Here is a 24,535-nt window from a genome sequence, read left to right as displayed (position 1 = left end):
AACAACAGATTCGCTGATCGTTTCCTGGCTGTGGCTGAAACCACAGAGTCGAATGAAGGCTGGGACCTCAGGCACTTGGGTGCCGAGTCCAGGACCCAATATTTCTTTTTGAGTCTATCCCGTTTGGGCAGAGCGGTGCTCTGGGTTTACATTAGGGCCAAGCCCTCCTCACAGATATTGTCCAGTAAGGGGACGGACATGATGGTCTTCCGCCTGGACTTGCGTCGTCGTTAAAGGAATCCTTCCTTTTTAATCTCTTCGGGTACCAGATGAAACAGCTCAGAGGCCCTGGACATCATAGCGTGAAATGAGACGACCTCATCTGGTGGAGAGGCCCTGTGGGGTTCATCCGCACCCAACAGGTCCCCGTCTGCTGGCACGAAGTCATCTTCCTCATCGATGTCTGTGGCCGTATCCGCCATATCTGTGTCCATGTGCATTGCTGGGTCCCCAGTCGGACACAAATCCCAAGGTAGCGGAGGGGGCGGAGGTGTCGGGTGGTGCCTTGGGCCTGGTAGTTCCTTTGCCTTGCGCTGGGGTGGGCTCCTGGGCTGCAGTCGTGGAGGGCTCCTAGACATTGCATGGCCCGGAGTGGGAGGCAGTCTCTGCTGGATTTCCAAGACCAACGTGTGCAGCATTGTCAGTATGCCCAGGGACACATCTCTACGCTGAGGTGTGAAAGGAACAACTGCTGGTGGTTCAGGACTGATGCGCCTTCTTTGGCGAGGCAGTGAACTGGCTCCCTCCGTGGAGACTCATACACTGAGACAGGTCCCTGAACCCCTTCGTGGTCCAAATAATCTTTGGGCAGATCATCCTCGCCCAAGCTGGTATAAATCTGCACCGGCTTCTCTTGAATAGCCCGCAAGCTTGTACCCTTCTTAGGATCGGCAGGAGCCTTACCCCTTTCCCTCTCTGGAGACTTCTGGGGTGGAGCTCCCAGGAGAGCTGCCCCTTTTTCAGGGGCCTTCATAAGTGCCGCAGCAGCCACCTCAGGCCTTGGTGGCAGTGACACTCTAGGAGTAGCTGTCGTCGTGACCCTGGACAACACCTCTGTGTCCACTCCGCCCCATCGATGAAGAAGTGATAGCCATCGATGAGATCATCGACTTGGTGGTTGTAGCCGATGTGGGTGCTGATGACAAAGTTGTTCTGGCCGGCCACCTTTCGCCATTTCCTTCGGTGCCTTATCCGCTGATGGTAAGCGGAGTTTAGACGGAGTCAAGGACTTTCTCTTAGTGGCAGCACCCCTCACTTCTAGGCTCGCCGTAGAAGTAGTTGGAGACAGCGACCTTGTCCTTTTCGAGCTGGGACCCGCAGAAGCAGCAAACCCAGCAGGATCAACGTTATGTAGTCTGGCCTTCTTTTAGACCCCCGGGAGCGGGGCATCCTCAAAGTACCATGACCTAATTTCTGAGGGAGTTCGTTCATGGGAACAGCCAGTCCTAGGAGAAGCATGGCCATGACCCTGAAGCAGAGTCAAAGGCCTTACCCGATTTCAACAAGGCTGGCAGCCTGCTGTAGCGGTCTAAGCGGTTAAGTGCCCGGAGGACAGGCTGATTCTAATATTAAATATTATGTATTCTAATATTATGTAAGAAGATATGTATTTGTACGTACAACGTGATTTAGTTGGAGCCATGTAACGTGATGATCGCGCCTAATGCGATAATCACTATGTGTCTAATAAATTCCAGTGTGCTGTTCCGATGAAATATGCCATATTTAAAGTTACGCATAATGTGGGTTTTAAAAAATAATTGGTAATGTTTCGATGGTATCGCATAACAATGTATGGGTTGCGTTTAAGAATTCAAGTCACCAAATGGTAGTCAGGATGTACGGACATAGTACTGTTAAAAGTACCGTACTAATTACCTGCAGTAATTTACTACTTGTCCCAACGTTCCTGTATGTACAAATATGTAATCAGGAGGGTTGCATACCCTGCTGGACTTTTGTCTATGGTGAGAGTCACATAATCTGTTAAGAAGCACAATGGGATAGATTACGAAAACACTGCCAGAATAAATACTAAGGGTCATAACTAATGTTATAGGTTGCATTAGACTACATCCATTATATTGCTAGTCGCAAGCCTGCTATATAGCTAACATAAATCTGATTAACTACGTGAAGCATACATCGCTATGATCTATAGGTCTGTACTGACTGGAGCCTTACAAAAAAGGGTCTATAATAGAAGCAAAAGATGTCTTGGACTAAGGAAAAAGCTCTTGTGTTGGTCTGTATTGGTGTCTCAAGACCCTGTACTACTTGTAAAATTCTATTTCAATGTAAGTATGACAGTATTTCAAAGTAACTATGACAGTATTACAGAAAACACTATAAAGCAAGTTCTTCAGGCTCGTCAATCAATTCCTCTGGGGCCTGACACTCTGACGCCCACAAAGGTTCAGGGATGAATGGCACAAGATCTCCCTCATCATCATAAATATCCTGCATTATATGGAAGTAACAACCGCTTGTATAAAGTGTATAAATATCAAGCTCTTTCGACAGGGTGAAGAAGTCCACTTTCCCCTGAGCTAAAGTCATCGATGAAAAGGATCTGAGGCCTTCACACTCCATTGGTGGAGAGGCACAGTATGCCATTTTCTTTTTTGGGAATGCGATCCAAGTCTTCAGGTGCATGGTTGCCACTTAGAACCCAGGCAGTCTTGAGCAGCAGAGTGGGAACTTTCCCACCGGATTTGATGTCGTTGGCACTGAAGACTTAAAAAAAACACATTGAAAATATTTTGTCTGACCGTCTTGCATTCTTCAGCTGGGGATGAGACCGGCCACTACTACTCATGGAGGGCAACCGCTTATGACGTTTGAGGAAATTCCTATGGGCCGCCTGTTCCAACAACGGCTCTTCCTTGGGCAGGGGAAGCTCTGACAACCTGCCCACCTCCAAGGAACAATTAATGACTTCTGGAGGGGGGTCTCAAGAGACTTTACCTGGGGGATGACCTAGAAACCTACTTTACCACTCTCTCATAGGTCGCCTTGAGGTTCATGGCCTGGCAGGAACCACACTCAAATAGTGTTGTCTTCTTTTAAACAGCAAATGCAGATAAGTGTGGGGGTCAGTTATCAAAAATGGTGCGTTCCCAGCATTGCTTGAACCCTGAGGCCTGCAAGCAATACGCCATGATCTAAGAACTTGAGTTACAAAGAGAAAAATCCCTGATGAAAGGGTACCAGGTGCAGCTTGATGAGCACAAGAAAAAAGGAACTGAGATAATGAGGAATGGTGTGCCCACTTATAGGCTGAACGCCATAATTTTACGGAGCCAAGGACAGGGCAGTCTAAGAGGGTTGATGTCAAAGCACACCTCGCTCCCACTGATGAAAGGTGTTCAGCACCAGCTACCTATGATGCCTCCCAGATGCAGACTCAGTGGGAAGACTCAAACCATTAGAGGTTTAAGTGCATGGATCTGAAACTTGAGGCTCAAAAGATGTTTTGGACTACAATTCTCATGATCCGTCAACCAATGACTATGCTGGCGATGGCTGATGGGAGCTGTAAAACATAGGGCGAGCTAATCATTGCAGACCCTGGTTTTAGTGTGTACTAAACCATGGTGAACTGGCCTACTGGCAAACTGGAGATTTCCTGGTGGGCATCTACACCATGAGGCAATTGTGTAGGCACCCTGGTTACATTCTCTCTCAGTCATGCCACCCTCAACTTACATCTCACATTGCCCACATCAATTTAAAGCAAAAATTTGATTTTTTATAAAGCTTCCAGTATGTTACTGTTTTTTGTCCGTTTTTAGTTATGCTAACTACATTTTAATCCCTTTATAGGTACCAATGTATTTTTTGAAACTCACTCTTTGGACCAGTTTGTCCACATTACCTTGGGCGAAGAATCCCCAAGGCCTACTTCAAGAGTTTGGGCTTGCTTTCACCAAGTAATTTGGGGCAACAAACATTTCCAAGGCCCCTTTTGGTTCCCAGTCTACCCCTGGTACCAAATAATGCAATATCCCACACTGCCATATCCAAATACAGTCCTGCTTCTTAGGATTCAAGATGCCTGTATCCAGTCTTGTGCAGATTGTGCAGTGAGTATGGGTGGTGCTCAGGCTTAATGCCAATGGTATCTTGTGCAGCAGGGTCCATAGATCCAATTGTCTTCAATTGTAATCTTTTTCTAGTAAGAAGGGGAAAATGTTCTACTATGTTTATTGATTTTCCAGTTAGCTTTAAATAACAGTACAATGATTACACAAACCCGTGAAGCAAACACCGGGTGTTCAAAATATGCCACAGACCATGATCCATTGTGATGTGCCATGAAACAAACTGCTGCTATTTAAGGGTCTCAAAATAATTCAATTTATCAAAATCAATATCCTCTACAAATGGGTGTACCAAACCTCAAAATGCCTGGGAAATTTGAGAACCCAAGACTGCACTCATTTGACGGTTAGGGTGGGGCAGACATTAATAACAAAAATGTAAAAGTCAAAACGCAAGTTTAAAACCGAGATACATCTTACCTATCCCTAATTATTTAGGTTCCAGTGTGCAGCAGAGCCCAACAGAATTAACTAACCAAGGAGATGGCCGTGTGCAACACATGACATGTGGAAGCTTGCACAATTTTCACATCAACTTTACTCAATCCCTTCTGCCTCTGTGAGTTCAAAGCCTGGGCATTCAAAGCTCATAAAATAGCAAGCACATTTCAATTATTCGAATATCTGCAAGGAGACTATCTCAAAGTAAAATAAAGCTGCAGAATAACATTATCAGAGATATTCAAGAAATAAAAAACATCTTACATCTTTGTCTCCCAGTGTTTCTAGCAGCAAAAGAAGAATGGTTTTAAAATGCTCGTCCCAAACCCCCATGTCATCTTCCCGTGTGATCTTAAGTAGCTCGCACAGTGCAGCTTTTCTTTCTTCCACTCGCTCGTTGTGGTTGGACAATTCTTTCAGGAGATCCGCCACCAAATCCGAATGATCAATAGACACTATTATAAAACCAGAAAAAAGTTAAACAAAATGGAAACTAATGCAGGATTGATGTTTGCACTCCAAAACTAATCTAAACACGGAGGTGAAGATTTGTACATTAATGCACTTTAATGTTACATGACTACACAAATGTGGCTGGCGTGAATACCAAGTGCCCCCCTGTAGCAAGAGGGTAAACTCGATGGGATCATGAACGGCAGTGTTCAGAAGTCACACATATTTTGCAATGATATAAATTCAATGTCTCAAACTGGTGAAAACACACATGAATGATTATTTAGAGACACTCAATCTAATAGTTGACTGCCAGCATTTACTAATAAACTATATAATAAACATCATCTCTTACTATTGAAGTGTGGCTTACTGGTTTTAGGGCAACAATGAGAATTTACTGAGAAGTGGCGGATGGTTAAGAGAAGGTAGGGATTCATATCTACCTTGTATCCTACTCAAAATAAACAGATGATGCCCAAAGAAAGCAAAATGGAGACATTTTAAGTCTGGAAAAACATGCTTAAAACAAAAGGCGGTGTGTGTACTAGTGTGCACCAAACAGGAGGGTGAGAATCAATCAGGTCACAAATGCTCCTCAACAACAGGGAATCCATAATTGGTATCCAGGGTCACTTCCATTGTTAACCTATGAAAATGTTCTTAGATTGTGGAGGGATCGAAACTCTGCCCATATCATCTCAATACTCTGAAAAATGAAAGCGGATTTGAACTTGTACAGCTTCAGCAGAGTTGAAAATGGTTAAGTGTTATTGTAAGGGAGTGCATGAACCAAGAGTGAGTTAAAATGTATCTTTTACTTACTCTTACCTCCTACTATGTACTATAGTAGATACCACATACTCCACTTCCCACACACTACATCAACCACACTGCATCTTCCCACCTTACACCACTCCTCTCCCCAAGTCCCCTCTTCCAACTCATCTACATTACTTCTACCCCATTCCCTACGAATTCAATCTTTGCCTACCACCTTACCATCTGCCTCTGCACGTATTCACTGACTCAACAGCTGCCTGAAGTTCTGAATGACCAGCCGCAAAAATACCCAGCTGCTGAAAAAGTGTGCTGTTTGGCGGTGCTTCTTTTAATCTTTATTATTGTTTAACATATTTAAATCAAGAAGGGTAAATACAATTATGGTTATATTCATATCAATAAATATGAATATCAGTTTACTTCTTGAGAATACACCAATATTAAGCCAAGTACATGTGTTAATAGATCCACATCAAAACTCCTCTTGTTTAAAAAAAATTAAACTTTATTTAAGGTTAAAAGCAAGCCAAACAGGTCAAACGAAAAGCACATACATGAAGTCCTGTACAATAGACCAATACTCTTGATAGGATAGACTAGGCATACATTACAATTGTTAGTGCATTAAATTTTGATTCTTGTAAGGAAAAATAGCAAGAACTTAATTCCAGAATACTGGGTCACCTCTTATTTGTTCTGAGTCGACCATTAGATGTTAGGTAAACACGTACACGTTACGGGAGTCCAAATGTCCTTGGGTCTGTACCTTGAGGTCACTGTGGCTATATACATTGAAAGGAGCTACTGATCCTAGGTTCAGAAATGGCTATTAAAAAAACTCAACCCTAGCTATGCTTCCTTCAACATTGATAACATTATCAAAGTGATGCCCGAAGTCAAAACCTTAGGCTTCTACCTTGACTCGGCACTCGCCCTCAAGAAGCAAGTCAACTCTCTAGCATCTTGAACAGCTTACACTTGTAAGCTGATCCGAGCATGTAGACCGTTTCTCTCTGAAACGAGCTGCATTACACTTACCAATGCACTTACATTATCTAAAATGGATTACTGCAATGCCTTATACGCAGGATCCAATAAATATATCACTGACAAACTGCAAAGACTTCAAAACAAAGTTCTTAGAGCAGCCTTAAATATCCCTAACAGAGAGCACATCTCCAGATTCAGATGAAATGTCTGCTCGCTTAAGATCAATGATAGGATTCTCCTCAAAACACTCTCTCTCACGTCCAAATGTCCAAACAACATAGCTCCACCCTATCTGGCTGAAGGAATTAATAGGAGAACCACTGCCCGTCCCAGGAGATCTGCCAACATCAACACCCTTGAAGTCCTGAGATTCAAACGATCTACAGCTGGCGGCTCTAGCTTCCCGGGCATAGCTGCACAAACATGGAATACACTACCCCAGGATCTTAGATCTGACCAACCTTAGTCGAGCTTTAGAAGAAAAACAATAACATGGATCCGGACCAATGACTCCAAACCTATTCATAACGCCTTTTCCTATCACTACCTGTACCTCTACCTCTTGCCACTTTATGTATACTAGGCCTTTCGCTTGTATTGTACCTACCACCCTTGTCTCTATCTAATGTCATAATACATGTATGCGACTACCAGTCTCGCTGTAAACTAGGTGGTAGCAAATCGCCTTACCTACCCTGTATGTATGGTTTATAACCATCTCTGTAACCAAGTTCTAAGTATACCTGTAATGTCAATTATCTCTGTAACCAAGTTGTAAGTATCCTTGTATTGTTCGCGCCCAGCTACCCAAGGGTTTGGTTGCGCTTTATCAAATAAACAAAAACATTGCATCCCCGTCCAAAGTGTAAATGAGATCCTGCAGCCACTCTGCATGAGCCGAGGCCCATTTTGTTATATTTTTTTGAACCACAATATCATGTTTTTCAATATGAAAGCTAGAGAACTGTAAATCCAACTTGGCTCTGGCTTGAGGGTAGCCAAAGATAAGAAGCTCTGTTTTAGAGTTATTCAAACATAACCAATTTGTTTAGGACCAATTTTTCATGGATCTATATACATTTTGGACTTTAATAGAGTCTGCTAGATAATCACCTGAAAGCTCATCAGGAGCAGGGTGTTGTCGGCATAGTTGGTAAACATAACCTCCAGTTCATACAAAATGTGACATAGGGGCTGCATATAAATATTAATAACTTCACAGTATTGCTGGATTGTTTTAAACTCTGAGAACGGTTCAGATTCACAATTAATATGGGGTACCTCTTGGCTTTAGGCAATGCTTGTTTTCTTCTTCAGACTTTTGTAGTCTTGTGAAAGAAAGGTATGTCACTTGTATATAAAGTATAAAGTTCAGTCTTTTAGGAGAAACCACAATTAGGCACACACAACCACTCTTTGATGTAGTTTTCCCAAGATAAAGATTGTAACTTTGAAATTAGGTGTTCTGCACACAACCACTCTTTGATGTAGTTTTCCCAAGATAAAGATTGTAACTTTGAAATTAGGTGTTCTGCAATGATCTTCGCAGCGTTCCCTTTTCTTCAATAGGGACACGCGACAACTCCCTGAACATTAAGTCTTTTGTTTAAGGAACAATGTTCTGTAACAGCGTTAGATTCATATGCGAGCAAGAAGCCTTTTCTTCAACGCGCGTGTGTTACATTTCCATAGTTTAAAGAATCTTTAATACAAGGCTACACGTCTACTCGCTGAATATCTTACATGAATGGCAAATGAGCTGGTTACTTTTACGAGCAAGGCTTGCACAATGCTTTAGAATGCTGTGTTTCCCTCACCGGCTTCTGAGGCGTGTTGCCTGCTGGTCGCACTGCTTTTCCGACTTCTACTACAACTTCTGGCTCTTTGGAGACCCACACCCTTCTCCTGAACAGGTGTCTCCGTCCGGCCACACGTCTTGTGAGTTTCCTCTACTTCGGAGACCCTCGACTTGGTAATTACTTCTTGCCTCAATGTTTGACACGTCAACAGCTCTGCAACCATGGCAATCAGGCTCACATGAGGAAAACAGTTTCTCCAGCAAGTCTTCCTCTGCATAGCCTCTGCACTTTAGAGATTGGGAGGACAGGACTCTCTAAGAACATGCAGGTGAAATATGCTGTCTCCTCCTGACATCCCTCTTGTGTTCCCACTTCGGCTTGGTTTGCCAGCCTTGTGTCTTCTTTCTGCTTCCACTGCCACAGCCTGCACTCCAGCCAACGTTCCAGCTCCTTCCACTACTTTCTCTCCCTGAGGGGGCCTTTTATGCCTCCCAGGTTCAGTGATACATTTTTTCCAGGTGTGGGAAATTAGCCTCAATTGCCTGGCAATGGCTACTAAGCTTAATGGCCTGACTTATGCCTCCTCAGCACTTTTCTTCGTCTTAGTGCCTCTAGGATTCTGGGACTTGTAGTTTCTTTCCCCAAAGTCAGGTTTTTCAACATCTGCTATTTGGCAAACAGCCATCAATAAGGTGGGATTATGGGGAAAGTTAAAGAGGTGTTTATCCCACTCTTCCTGGTCTGTTACCCCTGCTCTCCCACCACTCTTGTGATCCTCTCGGCATACACCACCCCCACGGTCAGGATCAGGAAGTGTCTGCATTTCCCTGGCCAGATGAAGAGGGTACCAGACCAGGTTTCTAGGGAGAATCATCTCTGATTCTTCACAAGAGGCACAAGATTGCAAATTGCATTCAATTAGGAATAATGACCAACACCTGAGGACTGGGTGGCATAAAAACCCCCCTCAGGCGTAGGCCATGAGAAGGAGCAGTAGTAGAAGGTGGAGTAATGTTACTGCCTCAACGTGGCTGCAGAAGTAGAGGTCAGATGTGAGCAGAGACGCAGGGATCACGGTGGTGTGTAAATTGGAAGCCGGTCCTGAGATTGTCTTTCATGCTTAAGACCGTAATTGCAGAGCTTGTGCAGCGGGAAGCATGGGGAGTGCATACTCTCCCTCTGAGGATCGCAGCTGCACTGGTTTCCCCATTGTCTGACAAGCACCGGTGGCCGGCGAGAACCAGAGAGTTGTGGGAGCCAGGAGAGCCCTGCTGGTGACAGACGCGGGTCGCGGAAGGCCTTGAAGGCGAGATTTCCAGACTGTGTGGGGAAACCGAAGCAGAGGACCTGGAGGTAGTGAGGCAAACAGACTAGCATGCCAGACCTTGTGAGTTCACTATTAGATTTTCACCCCCAGAGCGCTCTGTAACCACCCATTGGCCAATTCCAGGGGCATTAACCAGAAAAACGTGATAAATGAAGAAAAACTGAAGACACGTTTTGAATACCAAACCAATATTAAGCAGGGTCATTTTTCTGTTGTGAACCAAGCTGAATTAAAAGGGTGCAGATGGCAGAAAAAGAACCTGATTATCATAACAGAAGAGTGTGATTGTAATATTGTGGGTCCTAACAAGAACCAGCCACAAGAAGGTGCAATATCTATAGGAAAAAAGATAAACTATCATTGCCAAATCCAAAGAGAGAAACATACACAGGCAATTAAGAACGAACCAGAATTACCAAAGGCAAAAAGGCAGTTGAGACTTTCAGTGTTGGTAAAAACTGTTGCTCATATGAAAAGGAGGTCCAAAGCCAGAAGGGCTTAAACCCATATGGCAAAAGCCAAAGAAGTGTGAAATTGAAACAGAATCCTTATCAGCAGTTGGTTAGTGCAAAACGGGAGAAACATGAGTGGCAGGAAGGCTGCCCTTCTGAAGGAAGACCTTCAGAGGGAGTGGAGCATAACCTGCAGAGAGTATGGCAATCCCACGGGTGTAGCAAACAGCACCGGTGTGGTTCTTCTTTCTCTTTAAGTGTTTGATATTTGATGTTGTGGAGAAAAAGACATTGCTAACAGGTTTGAGTTTAACCTTTACCACAGAAGTCATTGTAATTAGTAGTGTATTCTGGCTTGGCAGGATAGCACACTAGAGCAGAGAACTTTGTCTTAGTAGGCCTGGCAGGTGAGTGGAACGGTGGAAGCCACTGAAGTACTTTGGTGTGGTTAAAATCTTGAAGAAGAAGTTGAAGAACCACTAAAGTGCTGCTGTAGAATAATGCAGAAATGATAAATTAGTGACTAACGTATTCCTAATACACAGTCCACTTTCCTCCATACTGTATGGGCATCCTGCGCTTTGGACAGGAGACAGAACCTTTTTCACCAAAAAAATCCTCTTCCCCTTTAAATTTAGATGCGCGTGGGGGTGCGGCCTTAGGTGCATGCGCTCTCCCAACTCTGCCCACCGGCGCCACTTATCAGTCCCCCTTGACGCGTCGACAATATTAAAATTGCCTAATAACACCAGTTTTATTAGGGGGGAAGATGGTGGGACGGTATGGAGTAAAGGGGACTATGGACTAGGAGTACGTTAATCACTATGGTGAGTAACTTATAATTACTCCTACATCCTGTCCCCTTTCCTCCATACTGTATGGCCGATTACAACTGAATGTAGCCCAGGGTGGAGAGTTGCCCCTCGTAAGAAAACAAGATCCCTAACACAGCCTGACCAAATGCTGAGTCCAACTTGGCACTGGCATCCGAGCAGTAGTGCTTGCAGAAGGCCGAAAGAGTAGCCCACGTAGCCGCTTTGCTGATAACCTGCCACGGAGCTTGCCTTTGGAAAGCTACCGCCGTCCCTTTAGTTCTGATGGCGTGGGCATGCATATTAGCTGGCAATGGCCTGTGCTGTCCCTCATACCCCTCCTTGATGGCCATGACCATCCATCTTGCTACGGAAGCCTTGGAGGCCCGACAGCCTGGTTTCGATCACCCAAAGGTGACGAATAGGGCGTATGATTTGCGGAAGCTCTTGGTTCTGTCCAGGTAGAATCTTAGCACCTGTCTGATGTCTAGACAGTGCAGTACCCTCTCGCGTCATCTTTAGGGTCAGAAAAAAAAGTTGGTAACACTATCTCCTCATTAAGGTGAAAAGAGGAGACGACCTTAGGTAAGAATGCGGGGTGTGCTCTGAGCACCACCTTGTCCTTATGAAATGTAGCTCTGAAGCCACTCGTGTCTGGATCTCACTGATTTGGCGTGCCGAGGTAAGGCCCACTAGCAGGGCCATCTTAATGGTTACTAGCTTGATGTCCGCGGACGCCATCAGCTCGAATGGTTTATGCGCCAGGGCGCCCAGGACCACATAGAGGTCTCACACTGGGTGTGGTTTCTTGGTAGGTAGATATAGCCTAGTTAGGCCTGCTAAGTGCCTCTAAACCACCGGATTCGAGGATGAGAATACCTACACCTGAGCGTTTTTGTAAGCTCCAATGGCCGTCAGATAAGTGTGGCATGTGTCTACTTACACGCCTGATTGAGCGAGGTGTGCAGACAAGGAGAACACGTCATCCAACGTGCAAGACAAAGGATCAATTTCCTTCAATTATGCCCAGTGACAGAACCTGGTCCACTTGCTTCTGAACTGGCTCCTGGTGGTGTCACTCCTAGCCCCCTGTATAATGGGCAGGTTAGCCTGTGACAGGTGGAGATACTTCAGGGAGACCTGGCCAGGAACCTTGCTCCGAGGGCTAACTTCTACGGGGAGGGGTGGATGACTGTGCCCCCCCCTGCTGAGAGAGTAGGTGTGCTGGGTGACCAATTACACCTGGAAGCTCTTTCCCCTGCCTCTTCTCCGAAGGGAAAAGGCGTCGGTTGAGCTGCCTTTTTGTCTGGCCCGAAGGCCATTTTGTTTTGCTCCGTGCCACGTGCCATGGAACTTGCCGACCTTGGACCAGCTTCCACCAGTGCGCTGATTGTTGGTGGTTGAGGCCTACCCTGCACCTCAGGTCGGGTCCCTGGTAGGCGGAGTGCCCCCTCAGACATGGTTCCAGTGTTAGGGCGTAGCCCATCGGGTTGGGACCCGGTAATAGAGCCTGGCTGCCCCTCAGCAGTAGCCCTGGTAGGATCCTGCAAACTCTCAGCCTGTGGGCGGTAGCTGGAGAAGCCCAAGTGTTGTTGCTGGTCTTAGGACCTGATAGGTACCTCCCGCTTGGGCGCTTCCTTGGGAAGAAGTCACCCTTGTGGGGTGGAGAGGAGAACAGGGCACCTACCTTGGGCCTTGTCTTCTGCTTCACAAACGTTTTGAGGTCCTCTGGATGCGATCTTCAGAAGAGCTCCCGCCACCTGGCTAGTTTGTGCTTAAGTGTGCGTGGAGTCAAAGCGTTGCATGCAGTACAGCCGTCCCAGCTGTGGTCTTGGCCAAGGCACCAGAGGCAGAGGGTGTGGGGGTCGGACGTTGGGAAGGGACCCTCGCAGGCTGGACACCCGCTGAAGCCACTGTCGTCAACATGCGCCGGGGAGTAGCGTGGCGCCAGAGGGCAAAGCAGTACCTAATAATTGAAAAGAAAAAAGAAGACAAGAATACATCTCTAGAGAAGAGTGCGTGGAATTACTAGGCCAGAGGCCTAACCCAGGAATGCTGGTTAAAGTGGTCCGTTCCCGTCGACGCGGTAAAGAGAACTAAGGAGTGGCGCCGGTGAGCAGAGTCAGGGGAGCGCATGCCCCCAGGGCCATGCCTGTGCAACTCTAAATTTAAAGGTGAAGAGGATTTTTCTGGTGAAAAAAGTTCTGTCTCCCGTACCTAGCAAGGGACGCCCATACAGTATGGAGGAAAGGGGACGGGATTTAGGAGTATCATCCTGACAAATTAATATCATTGAAGAAAGTGTGGGGAGAACTGCTGCAGAAGTATTTAACATTGTCAAACAAGTGGTTTTGTGAACTGCTGCAGAAATCTTTGCTAACCACTTATTAACTGTTGGTTGAATACAAGTTGGAACTTTGTGTTATCAAGTTGGAACCAAAAAGATAACTGAGGATTTCCTTAACCTTTTCGAACGGTTGAACAAAATCCTGCTTGAATCTGGGAAAGAGGAATTCATCCATTTTAGAAGGAGAAACAGTTGTTATGATGAGAATTTAATTGTTATTTATGTTGCTATTGAACTGCCATATATTGCCTTGTTAAGTTGGTGTATGTTTAATTGTGAGGGACAGAATCCTTTTGTTAAGAGTGTTTCCTTTAGTTTACTTTAGGCAGGGAAATCCTCGTCAGGGTATGGATATTGAGGCGTTTATCCAACCTTTTGAGTTAATGAAATGTAATCTTTTGAAAAACCTTCACAAAAAGTTGACTGCCTCACATTCTGACCCCTCACAGCTGCCACTGAAGTCAAAGCTGCCTGACTTCTTGCTGGCCCCCTGCCGTTGCATGAGAATCTCTCCTGTGCTTGCCTAGCATGGGGCAACTGCACATTCCTCCCAAAGGGGAGTTAGCTGTGGAAACTCACTCCGCTTGAACCAAAGGAGAAGGAAGAAGATGGGGTAGGGTGTTGGACCGCCAGTCCTACAGATTTAACCGTGATTTTGAACTCTTGACATTTTTCAAGAGACTTCCCAGCTTCGGGGGCAAAAAGATGCTCCCTGTTGTAAGCCATGTCCAAGAGTAATGTTTGACCTCTAGAAAAAACCTAGATGATTGGAGCTAAGCGGCCCTACCGGTTCACGTCCTTATGGACTGCCAGACCCAATGTGCTGCGTCCACAGGCTGTCTTCTTACCGCTCTCAATGTCCAACTAAATTCTCTAATCTCTCCCTCCGGTAAATGTGCCAAAATCTCAGACACCACATTCCACAAATCATGGGAACATTTCACAAGATCGCATGAGGCATTCCCTGCTTTTAGTGCCATCATGTGGGACGCTAAGACTTTCTTGGCTAAAGCGTCTGTCTTTTTTGAGTCTCTATCCATCGAGGGTTGACGTTGATGGCCTAGAGTTGACTGCGGATGTCTCATAGAAAGCAAAGGCTGGTCACTCTCTGCAGGCTTGTATTTCTTGGTGAGCTCCCTGTCGACCACCGGTGTTGAGCATGCGTGCTGCCACAATGCCATAACTGTATCTGCCATAGTCGCGTTAAATGGGAGAGCCATCTCTGACTGGGGTTCCTTCTGTAGGATATCAGTCAATTTGTAAAGTAACAATGACTTTGAGGGTGCGCCAAGGCCTATTACTGCTACCACCTTCTCGACAATTTTATGAAATTGCGATTTCAGGTGTGTGTCTGGTGACCCTGCTACATCTTGGCATCGGGGGATGTGTCTAACCTGGTCATGTCCTGAAGCCCCAGCTGGTCCGTCATAAAATCAGGCACAGGTTCAAACCGTACCCAGTGAGCCGTCATATCTATGCATACATTTTTTTCTTGCAGGAAGAGGAAGTAGAGGAGTGATGGGACTCACTAAGAGTGGGATCTGTTCTTCAACTTTTTATGGCACCTGCCCCCGTCCTTCTCCGGGGCTCGGCACGTTGGTGTCAGCATCTAAAAACACATCAGTCGGGCAGGCTGGTGACTTTGATTTGACCTTTCCTAATGCCAACTTTGCTGAGTGTTCCCTTAAGGCCTTTGGGTTCATGGACTAACACGAGCCAGATTACTCCCCCTATCGAGATTTTCCAAGAACAGCTGGCACTGGAGACTAGCTATCCAGATGAGGAATCGGTGGGAGGATGCAATCAAAAATAACCTTTCTTTTTGGAAGTTGATTTTTATTGTTGGGATGAGCCATTATAATGTGTTTATATCCAGCAAATGCTGACTTACTAGAATGCTTAGAATGTAATGCCTTTCAAAGAAAGGGTACTAAAAATCGTGTTAAACTATGGGCATGAACAATAATATTAAATGAATACGTGGCACACTTCAGAGAGTGTACTTGTTTTATTAACAATCTTTATCACAAAACAACCAACCAATATTAAAAATTCTAATTTATGTTCAAAAGCCCTTCCTGAGTGCCCCGTGTACAGACTATCTGGGATATATTCGTTGGTGTTTTATACTACGCTGGACACAGATCCATCTATCTGATAACAAGGGAGTGGGCCGGCGGAGAAGCGCAAGGGGGGGGAAATGGGTGGTCATATACCATGACCAAAAATAAAGAACAAATTACTTGCCTCTCTGTATTGTTCCTTCTGATAGATGTGTCTGCACCAGATTCCTCATCTATGATATCCCTATCCCAGCGCAGCTGTTCTACAGGGGACACCACGTTGCTCTGCGTAGGCTCTGTCCAACGGCTCTATGCACCCCATGCCGGTTAGGACGTCGGGTCCAGCATATATAGTGGCATAGCACCCCATGACCTCAGTTCCACAGTGTTGGGGAGAATTCTCATTCTATGGCTAATTTCCCTCACCTAGTGAGTCCGCCATCAGCTGTGCTGGATTTCTGGAGTTTATTTTTTCCACTTGGTAAGAGTGTGCCTCTTTTTCCCACTCTTACCTGTGTTTTGACAAGGGCATTTCTACTTGTTGTGTGATCTTGGGCTCTGGAGCACACCACTCCATGAGCCCAACTTCCTGTGTGCGTTACACAGCACCTTCAGTGCAGTAACACAGGGATGTCTCTAAGACTTCCCAATGACTCCTTTTTCTGGGGCTGACTACTGTCCCCCCCAAAAACAGGTAAAGTTGCTATTAACTTTACATAGTCACTTTAAACTACAGACCCAGTACACCCCATCTTACATGGAGTACTGGAAAGGGTTAATTATTGTCCCTTCTTTTCTCTGTGCCTCTCTGGGCTTTATTTTGCTCTTTTAACATTTAGACTTGGCTGGTGGCAGTGGTATCTACCCTAAAGTTTCTACCACGATTATACTATATAAACGTGGTATTGTTTTAGGCTATTATATTAGCCTCGAACATAAACCCGCTTGGCCAAATACTCTTTCTTTTGGCTGCGGTCGGGTTTATTCGCCATTTCTTTTTGTTGGAAGTCCTTCTTGTGTTTTACTTTGCGCGGCAAACCAGGTTTGCCTTCTTTGTTCACCGTCTTTTGGCCGGCTTCTGTCAAGAAGCCCTCCTCTGGGCGCCTGGGTGTCTAGGTGGGCTGAATGTGAGGGAGGGGTGTTGTCACCCCCTGCACAGGGTATCCTAGGAAACCCAAGTCGCACTTTGCCATGATTGGCTGAGGTGGTTGTCCGGGCCGGACAACTCCCTGCTGCGTGATTGACAGCCAGGTTGTGTGAATGGCAGATTTTCGCATAAAAGGCAGGACTCTTGAGCTGGAAGTCAGAGTCGCCACTGGAACTACAAGGAACCGAAGAGAAGCAGAGAAGAAGACGGCTGCAGCAACTACCCCGTCCCGGTGAAGCCCTGCTGCAGTCCTGAGCTATCTACCCTTCGACGACCAGAGAAGATCCAGTCCGGAGTCTTCTTCCCTTGAGCTTGGTGGGGTCAACCAGCTCATCTTCCACAGCTAGAGGATCCTCTTCGTGGGTGAAATTGCTGCACCCTGCTGTAGTGGTCCGGATAGCCATCTGAAGAGCCTCTCCTGTTTTAAATGAGCACACCTTTTATTCATCGCCGCTGCTGCTGGCTTCATCCTTGAGTAGTGCAGACCCCTCCAGACGTCTTCCTTGTCTCCACGACCGAAGCTCCAGGAGCTGTAGGTCTACAGGAAACTACCAGGAACAACTGCCGTGGCACCAGCTTCTTCATTGAATAAGGTACTGTGTCCAGCTTCGAGGAAATAGGGTGAATCCCTTTTCTCCTCATCCAAGGCTTGCCCTCGTCTTCCCTGCTTATAACTTTTGCTTCCTCTGCTGACAATATCCAAGTACTCCTGGCAACGTTGAATCTTCAACTATCTGACTGTGACCCTCGACAACAGGAACCCGGTTCCACTTGACACTGGCTCCGGCCTATTGACTTTTGTTTTCCTGTAAGCAAGTGTTCTCTGATTCTGTCTGCCTTGACAAAAGTATTGCCTATGATTTTTGCCCCCAACTCTCTTTGGTTAACTCAGGTGCTAAGTGTGTTTTTGCAACGGTAACATTTCTTTCCGCGGATACGCGTATCTTTCGTAAGACCGAACTGTCATTACTGTCAAAAAGTGATCGCATATGTATTCCCGGTAACGTCTTTTGTTTCACAACACCGGTCCGTTAAAACATAGGGTACTTACCTTCAGTTGTTCAGTGCCAAGAGAATTGGTTGCGTGTAGTGTATTTTCGTGTGGTTTTAATTTAATATAAGTGAAGTGTTTTTTACCAACAGATGGTTTAGAAATAAATGTACTTTTAATTTTCAACCAAAAACCTCGAGTCAGTGTTTGCTTGAGTCACAGCAATTGTGGTCCTTTGTGTAATTTCTACTACTGCTCATTTGCTCTTGAGATAAGACTGGCTGCTCCGCTACTGCTACCACTTTAACAGTGTAGTACAGGCTTGTACCAAAGGTGAACTTGTATTACTACTTGTAGTCTTAATTGTGTGTAGTGGTCCCTAAGGGCACTGCACAGGATTCTTCCTAACACCCACTTTTTCCCTAGCACTCTAAAGCCGAGGGACTTGTAGAAACAATGGTGTACTAGCTTCCCGCAAGAGGGGCAGGTAGGGAGGCCAATAAGGAATCAGTGGCAGGAACATTCATCAGAAAAAACATTACCAAGAGGCAAGTAATTTGTTCTTCTGATGGATTCTTTCCTGCCACATATTTCTCATCTATGACAGACTCCCAAAGTAGTACATACATCTGGAGGAGGGTGGTAGCAAGGACACCACCTAAACCAGAAAACTCTGGAGGACTGCGCTAACAAAACGGGAATCCTGGCCCGCAACGGATTACAAGCAGTAATGCTTAGCGAACGTGTGCAGCGATGCCCACGTAGCCGCCTGGCAAATGTCCAGGACAGGAACTCCTCCTCTGCAGGGCAGAGGTGGCAGCCACTCCTCTGGTAGAATGAGCTCTGAGACCCTCAGGTAACATCCTTCCCAGCCAGATTGTAGTATTGTGACATGCAGAGAATGATCCACTGTGACAGGGTTGGTTTGGTCACAGCCCTACCAGCAAACCCAACAAAAAGCTGGTCATCATTACTAGCCTCTCTAGTACGAGAGATGTAGAACTTAAGGGCCCGTACTGGGTCCAGCCGGTGGAATCGTTCCTCTGCTGTGGAAGGGTGCGACAGAGGAAAGAACAGAGGAAGATGGATCTACTGAGAGAGATGGAAATCAGTGACCACCTTCAGCAGTCACCTTCTCTTTGGAAAAGACAAATAGGAAGGCAAAACAGACCATGCTTGGAGCTCACCCGTCTAGCGAAGTGATGGAAACCAGGAAAATCACCTACGGGTGAGCAATCTAATGAAACAGGAATGAAGGGGCTCAAACCAAGCGCACATAAGAAATCTTAAGACTAAATTCAAATCCCACGCCGAAACCACAAACTGGCAGCGAGGAAAGCAGTTACACTAACACCTTAAGAACTGCATAACAGTGGGGATTGTGAAAAACGAACCCTGTTCTTGGGACACCTTAAATGCAGAAAGAGAGATGAGGTAACCCTTCACAGTGCCAATCTGCAGGCCCGCTCGGGCCAACAAAAGTAGAAAATCCAGCACAGGATAAAGTATCCAGGCCCGTCTAACAGCACCAAAGTACAGTACATTAACAAAACACTGGGCTTGTAATGCTGACCCATCTATGACCTCTGCAACCACAACATTAAACATTTGTTGCTCTTTCTGTGTTCCTATATTTGAGTATCTAATATGCATCAGACCTAAGACAGTGTATGCGCTATCCACGGCACAACCATCAATCTGCTTCAACGATGTTGCACTCCAATAGGTTTTCCTCAACCTAAACATTTTCGCCTGGCTAGGACACTGTACGTGCATTCCAACACCAAGCATGACGGTTCAGGCTGATTAGATTCAGATGGAGGACAGGCCCCTCCGATTGGGATAGTAAGTCCACCCTCCTTGGAAAGCACCACTGAGCGAAGGTGGACATGTCCAGCAACTCTGTATACCACATTCTCCAGGCTCAGTCCGGGGCGATCAGGATCATTGTGGTTCTGAACAGGAGCCATTTCCTGAGTACCAGCGGAATGACAGTGATTGGTGGGAATGCCTTGCATTGCATTTTGTTTTTAAATGTTCTTTTTCTTTCAAAGCGCTCACACAGCCCGCCGGCATCGAGGCGCTGTTACAGGAATAGTTTGTTTTGTAGTTGCGGAATTGTTATTTTTTCTTAGTTGCACTTAAATACCGAGAGGTTTCTAAGCGTGGACCCGGGGATCGAACCTGTGTTGCTTAGTGTCGTTTTGCTTCCAAGTCAAGCAGGTTGCCGTTGAGTTATCCTCCCGCCTTCAACTCCAATACGGTTCCGACAGACTAAAAAAAGCATGGGTTCGCCCACTTCTCAAAAAACCCTCACTAGACCCAGAAATAGCTTACAATTACAGGCCTATCACCACCTTCCCCTTCCTGCTCAAAATCCTGGATAAGGTGGCCTATACGCAAATCCAACAGTTTCTGGAAGAAAATAAGATCTAAGGCAAAAGGCAATCTGGATTCCGCCCAGGCCATGGGACAGAATCTTCTTTACTCTATCTCAAAATACAACTTGGCAACATTATGGATAAAGATCAACCGGCACTTCTCCTCCTGCTAGACCTGTCGACTGACTTTGATCTCGTCAACCACAATATACTTGGGAAGCAACTAGAAAACTCTGCTCAATTCTCCCCTCAAGCCATATCTTGGATTGCATCCTTCCTCAGTGGCAGACTCATGAGAGTCTTCTCAGACTGCCTGTGCTACTTCCACCACCATACACTGTGGAGTGCCACAAGGATCATGTACTGCACCCACCCTCTACAACATATTTACTCTCCCTCTCTTTAATGACCTGGACAGTCGCGACATATTTTACACAAACTATGCCAACGACACGCAGGTCCTAATCCCACTAACCGGCATCTACGAACAAGACACTGCGGCCTTAACCAATATCTACTCAGCCATACAAACATGGATGGCAGCCAACGGCCTCAGTCTCAATGGAGATAAAACAGAGTTACTTCTGGTAGGCACCAAAGAAACACTTAAACTCTCTCCACAATTTAGCACCTTCAACATTGACAATACCGTCATCACTGTCTCCTCATAGTAAAAACATTAGGAGTGTATCTGTATTCCTCCCTGTCCATGACACGCCAGATCAGTGCCATAGCCTCCTCGGCAGCACTTACCTCTAAAATTATCAACGCGGTCAAGCCTTTCCTCTCAACTAAAAACTGCCCATCAATTGCCAGAGCCACAGTCAGCACTACGATTGACTATTGTAATGCCCTCTTCCTGGGCACCTCTGCTAATAACTTTCACAAGCTTCAAGTAACACAAAACAATGCCCTCAGAGCAGCACTGAATATCCCTAAAAGGGAACACATCTCCAAGGCAAGGAAGGACGCACACTGGCTGCCGATCAAAGAGTATTCTCTTTAAATCCATGGCCATTACACATAAATGCCTTTCACACAACCAACGAACCCCCCTATCGATCGGAAAGGATCACCCTCAGCTTATCAACCAGACCCACAAGATCCCATCTCACTAACAAAATCCATGTCCCCTCCTTCAATAGGGGCAAAGCAGGAGGCACCAGTTTTCAACACCTAGCACCCAAAAACAGGAATGCCCTCCCCAATGCACTCAGAGATGAAAAGTCATACTCAGTCTTCCGCAAATTGCTGAAAATGAAATTGTTCAACTAAAACTGTCAATGCTATGTAACATGCAACATTTTGTATGTCTTATTGCCGTTCCACTGTAACCTTGGAACAAATACGCTCATATGTGTCACATCTTTGTTATTATTCTGATTCAAGCCTGTACCAAGCGAGTATTCTGCAACAGTGCCACGATGTCCCTGGGCCGCTGAGCGCTTTACAAATTCAAATAAATAAATAAATGCAAAAAGGAGGTCCAAGGTTCACTCGACTATCAGCGCGTCCTCCAAAGTTCCCCAATGAGGAAAATCCCTGGAGCAGAAGTAGCACTTCCTGTTGGCACTGTAAGCGAAGAGGTCCATTTGAAGAGTTCCCCAAAAGCAGAAGATATCCTCCAGAACTTCCTGACAGAGCCCCCACTCATGGGAGACTGGAGTCTGTCTGCTCGGGGCATTCAATGTGACATTCTCTCGTCCAGCCAGATGAGCTGCAGTCAGAGAGAAACCATTCTCAAGAGCCCAGAACCACAGTTGCATTGCTTCTCTGCAAAGAGGCAAGGACCCCACCCCACTCCATCTTGTTTGTTGAGGTAGTGCATGGTCACTGTGTTGTCAGTCCAGATCAGCACAGTCTTGCGTTTCAGAGTAGGGAGGAAAGCGACCAGGGCCAGCATGATCGCCCTTTACTCCAGCAAATTGATGTGGTCCAGATACTCTGCGGGAGACCACAGTTCACTCACCATCCGGTCTGAAAGGTGAGCGCCCCAACCAGTCAGAGATGTGTCCGTAACCACTGTCACTCGGGGCCAAGGTTGACGAAACAACACGCCTCTCAGCAAGTTGTCCCGCACAGCCCACCACGCACCATCCTGGGTCACCAGGCTTGAGACCTGTAGAAGTTCTAACATGTAGCCTTGGAACTATGAGCATTGGCAACAGAGAAGCCACAGATGCAAATCTCATGCACAGCCTCGCCTCTGGCACCACTAGGATGCAGTAGGCAATGAGGCCCATTCCTTTGAAAGAAGGACATGGACTACCCAAAAGATGTTCGTCACTCAAGCCCTGCCCAGGTGAGTATCCATGACTACCCCGATAAATGAGACAGCAGAACCTGAGACTTTTTGTAGTTCAGGGAAAAGCCCAAACTGTGCAAAACAGTGCATGTGCGGAACAGATGCTCCAACACTAGCTCCAGTTAGCGAGCTCAGCCGTGCCAGTCCAGGTAAGGAAAGACATGGATACCCTACTTCCTGAGGTGAACTGCTACCACTGCCAGAAGCTTGGTGAAAACCCTGGGTGCCGACGAAAGACCGAAGAGCAGTTGCTGCAACACCTCCCTGCTGGGTAACCCTTCCTCTACCTCTCGAGGAGCACATGCAGTGACCCCCCTTCTCGGGGCAGGTTGTCCACTACCCCTTTGGGCAAAGGCAGGAAAGGGGCGAAAAGCCCTGCTGTGAAAAGAGGACTGCATGGAAGATTGCTGGACTGCAAGCCCTGAAGACTTAGCAGTCGCCTTAGAGGACTGGACCTTCTGGAGGGGGTTGTCAGTCATGGGCCCAAAAAGGTTCATTCTGTTGAAAGGAACGTCTAACTGTCTGATTGTCGGCCGCAAAACCTGACGGTCGTAGCCAAGAATGGTGCCTGACCACCATGATAGTGGCTTTGGACCTGCCCAGACAATCTGCGGTGTCCAGTCCATATGGCAGCATCTGTCGTGCTTCCTCCTTGCCGACCAAGACCAAGGACAGAAACCCATCCCTCATCTCTCACTCAGGGACATACTCCGCTGCATTGGCTATTGATGACCAGACGAAGGACATTTTCGTCATGGCACAAGAGGCATTCACAGCCTGCAGTGCTAGACTGTCTGACGCTAATACCTTCTTACCCCACGTATCAAACCTCTTAGTCTCCCTGTCTGGTGGAAGGCAAGGAAAGGGTAGAGGTCTTCAGGCTCGCTGTCGTGACCTGAAACACCAGGCTTTCAGGTGAAGCGTGGGTACAAAGGAAAGCTGGGTCCAACGGAGCGGGACAGTGCTTCCTTGCCAGGTCCCTTGTTTACTGCCAAAACAGATGCAGGTTTTTCCCACACTTCTAATACTGGGCCTCTAATGCCACATTAAAAAGGAGGAGCAATTCCTTCTTTGGGGTAGCGTCCACAATGTCACAGAGCTCGTATTGAACTCTGGACGGAGCAGAGAGCCCCAGAGTATCGGCCACCTAAGCCATCAGGTGCTGGAAGGCGGGCTGAGGCTTACCTGGGGTTAAAGATGGTATGATGTCCAACTCAGTGTAAATGTCTAGGCCGGTGGCTCCTTCCAGGTCCTCTGCCAGGCGTAGCACGCCCTCAACTCCCACATAGAATTCTTCCTAGAAGTCTCCCGACTCCCTAGAACCCATGGGTTGAAGCCCAAAAGGGATCTGGTTGCCTTCCTCATCGTAGTGGTCATCTTAGACATAAAGGCGTCCCTGGGGAGTGAGACATATTCCAGCTGAGCCACAGAGTCCTCAGCGCCGATCTGCATGCCGCTGTGGGCCCACCACCCGAGGACAGGGCCTGGCAGTGCCAAGAGACCTTGCTCTTCTTCTGGACTAGGCCCAAGCACTTTGGCATGTGGGAGGGATCTTCTGAGGGTACCCTGCCATTCGCAGCAGCACCCACTGGCACTGCAGCCGAAGCCGCTGCTGTCTGTGCCACCAGTGCCTTAGTGAAGATGTCAAGCATTTTCTGGCGGAAGCTCTCCCAATCCTCTGGCGTGGAGGACTGGGCTGGAAAAGACCTGTGCTGGCTGTTTAGGGGACCCCCTTAGAGCAGTGGCTCTTTTTCTTTGAGGAGGAAGAAGAGTGGCGATGAGGACTAACTACGGGAGCGTGACCTCTTGATGCTTCTTTCTCTCCTTTTCCATGTTTGGAGCCGCCCGATCTTGGGAGTGACCGAGACCTCGGAACATCACCCTTTGCCTTGTGAACTAAAGTGAAGAGCTTGGCCGCCCATTCATGGTGGGCATTCAGGTGCATGGACTAAATCGACCTGCACTGCCTGACGCAATCCGCACACGGCTTGAACCCGTAGGCCTTCATTTGAGTCGGCATGGTGTTTTAAAAAATAAGAAGCTCGACGGGCGGGTTCTCGATTAGCGAACAGAGTATGTGGAAAAAGTGGACCAAGGACATATAGTGCTGCACCGCTATATATGGTGACCCCCCCGCACCC

The 24,535-nt window shown here is 46.7% G+C and overlaps 1 protein-coding gene across 35 annotated transcripts in view; it reads right to left on the bottom strand.

Moving 5' to 3' along the window:
• The window catches only part of CLASP1 (cytoplasmic linker associated protein 1), a 2,584,612-nt gene that overhangs the window by 399,955 nt on the left and 2,160,122 nt on the right, over nucleotides 1-24,535 (bottom strand). For all 35 annotated transcript variants that reach the window (XM_069616701.1, XM_069616702.1, XM_069616704.1 and 32 more), the window contains one exon: nucleotides 4,809-4,999. In XM_069616701.1, coding sequence (XP_069472802.1) covers nucleotides 4,809-4,999 — 191 coding nt within the window. The remainder of the gene's footprint in view (nucleotides 1-4,808; nucleotides 5,000-24,535) is intronic.

The sequence above is a fragment of the Ambystoma mexicanum genome, chromosome 9, assembly GCF_040938575.1.
Source record: "Ambystoma mexicanum isolate Mex_15411 chromosome 9, UKY_AmexF1_1, whole genome shotgun sequence".
In the NCBI taxonomy this organism is placed as follows: Eukaryota; Metazoa; Chordata; class Amphibia; order Caudata; family Ambystomatidae; genus Ambystoma; species Ambystoma mexicanum.
Note: the sequence above shows the minus strand (reverse complement) of the source record. Positions and strands in the feature narration are given on the sequence as shown.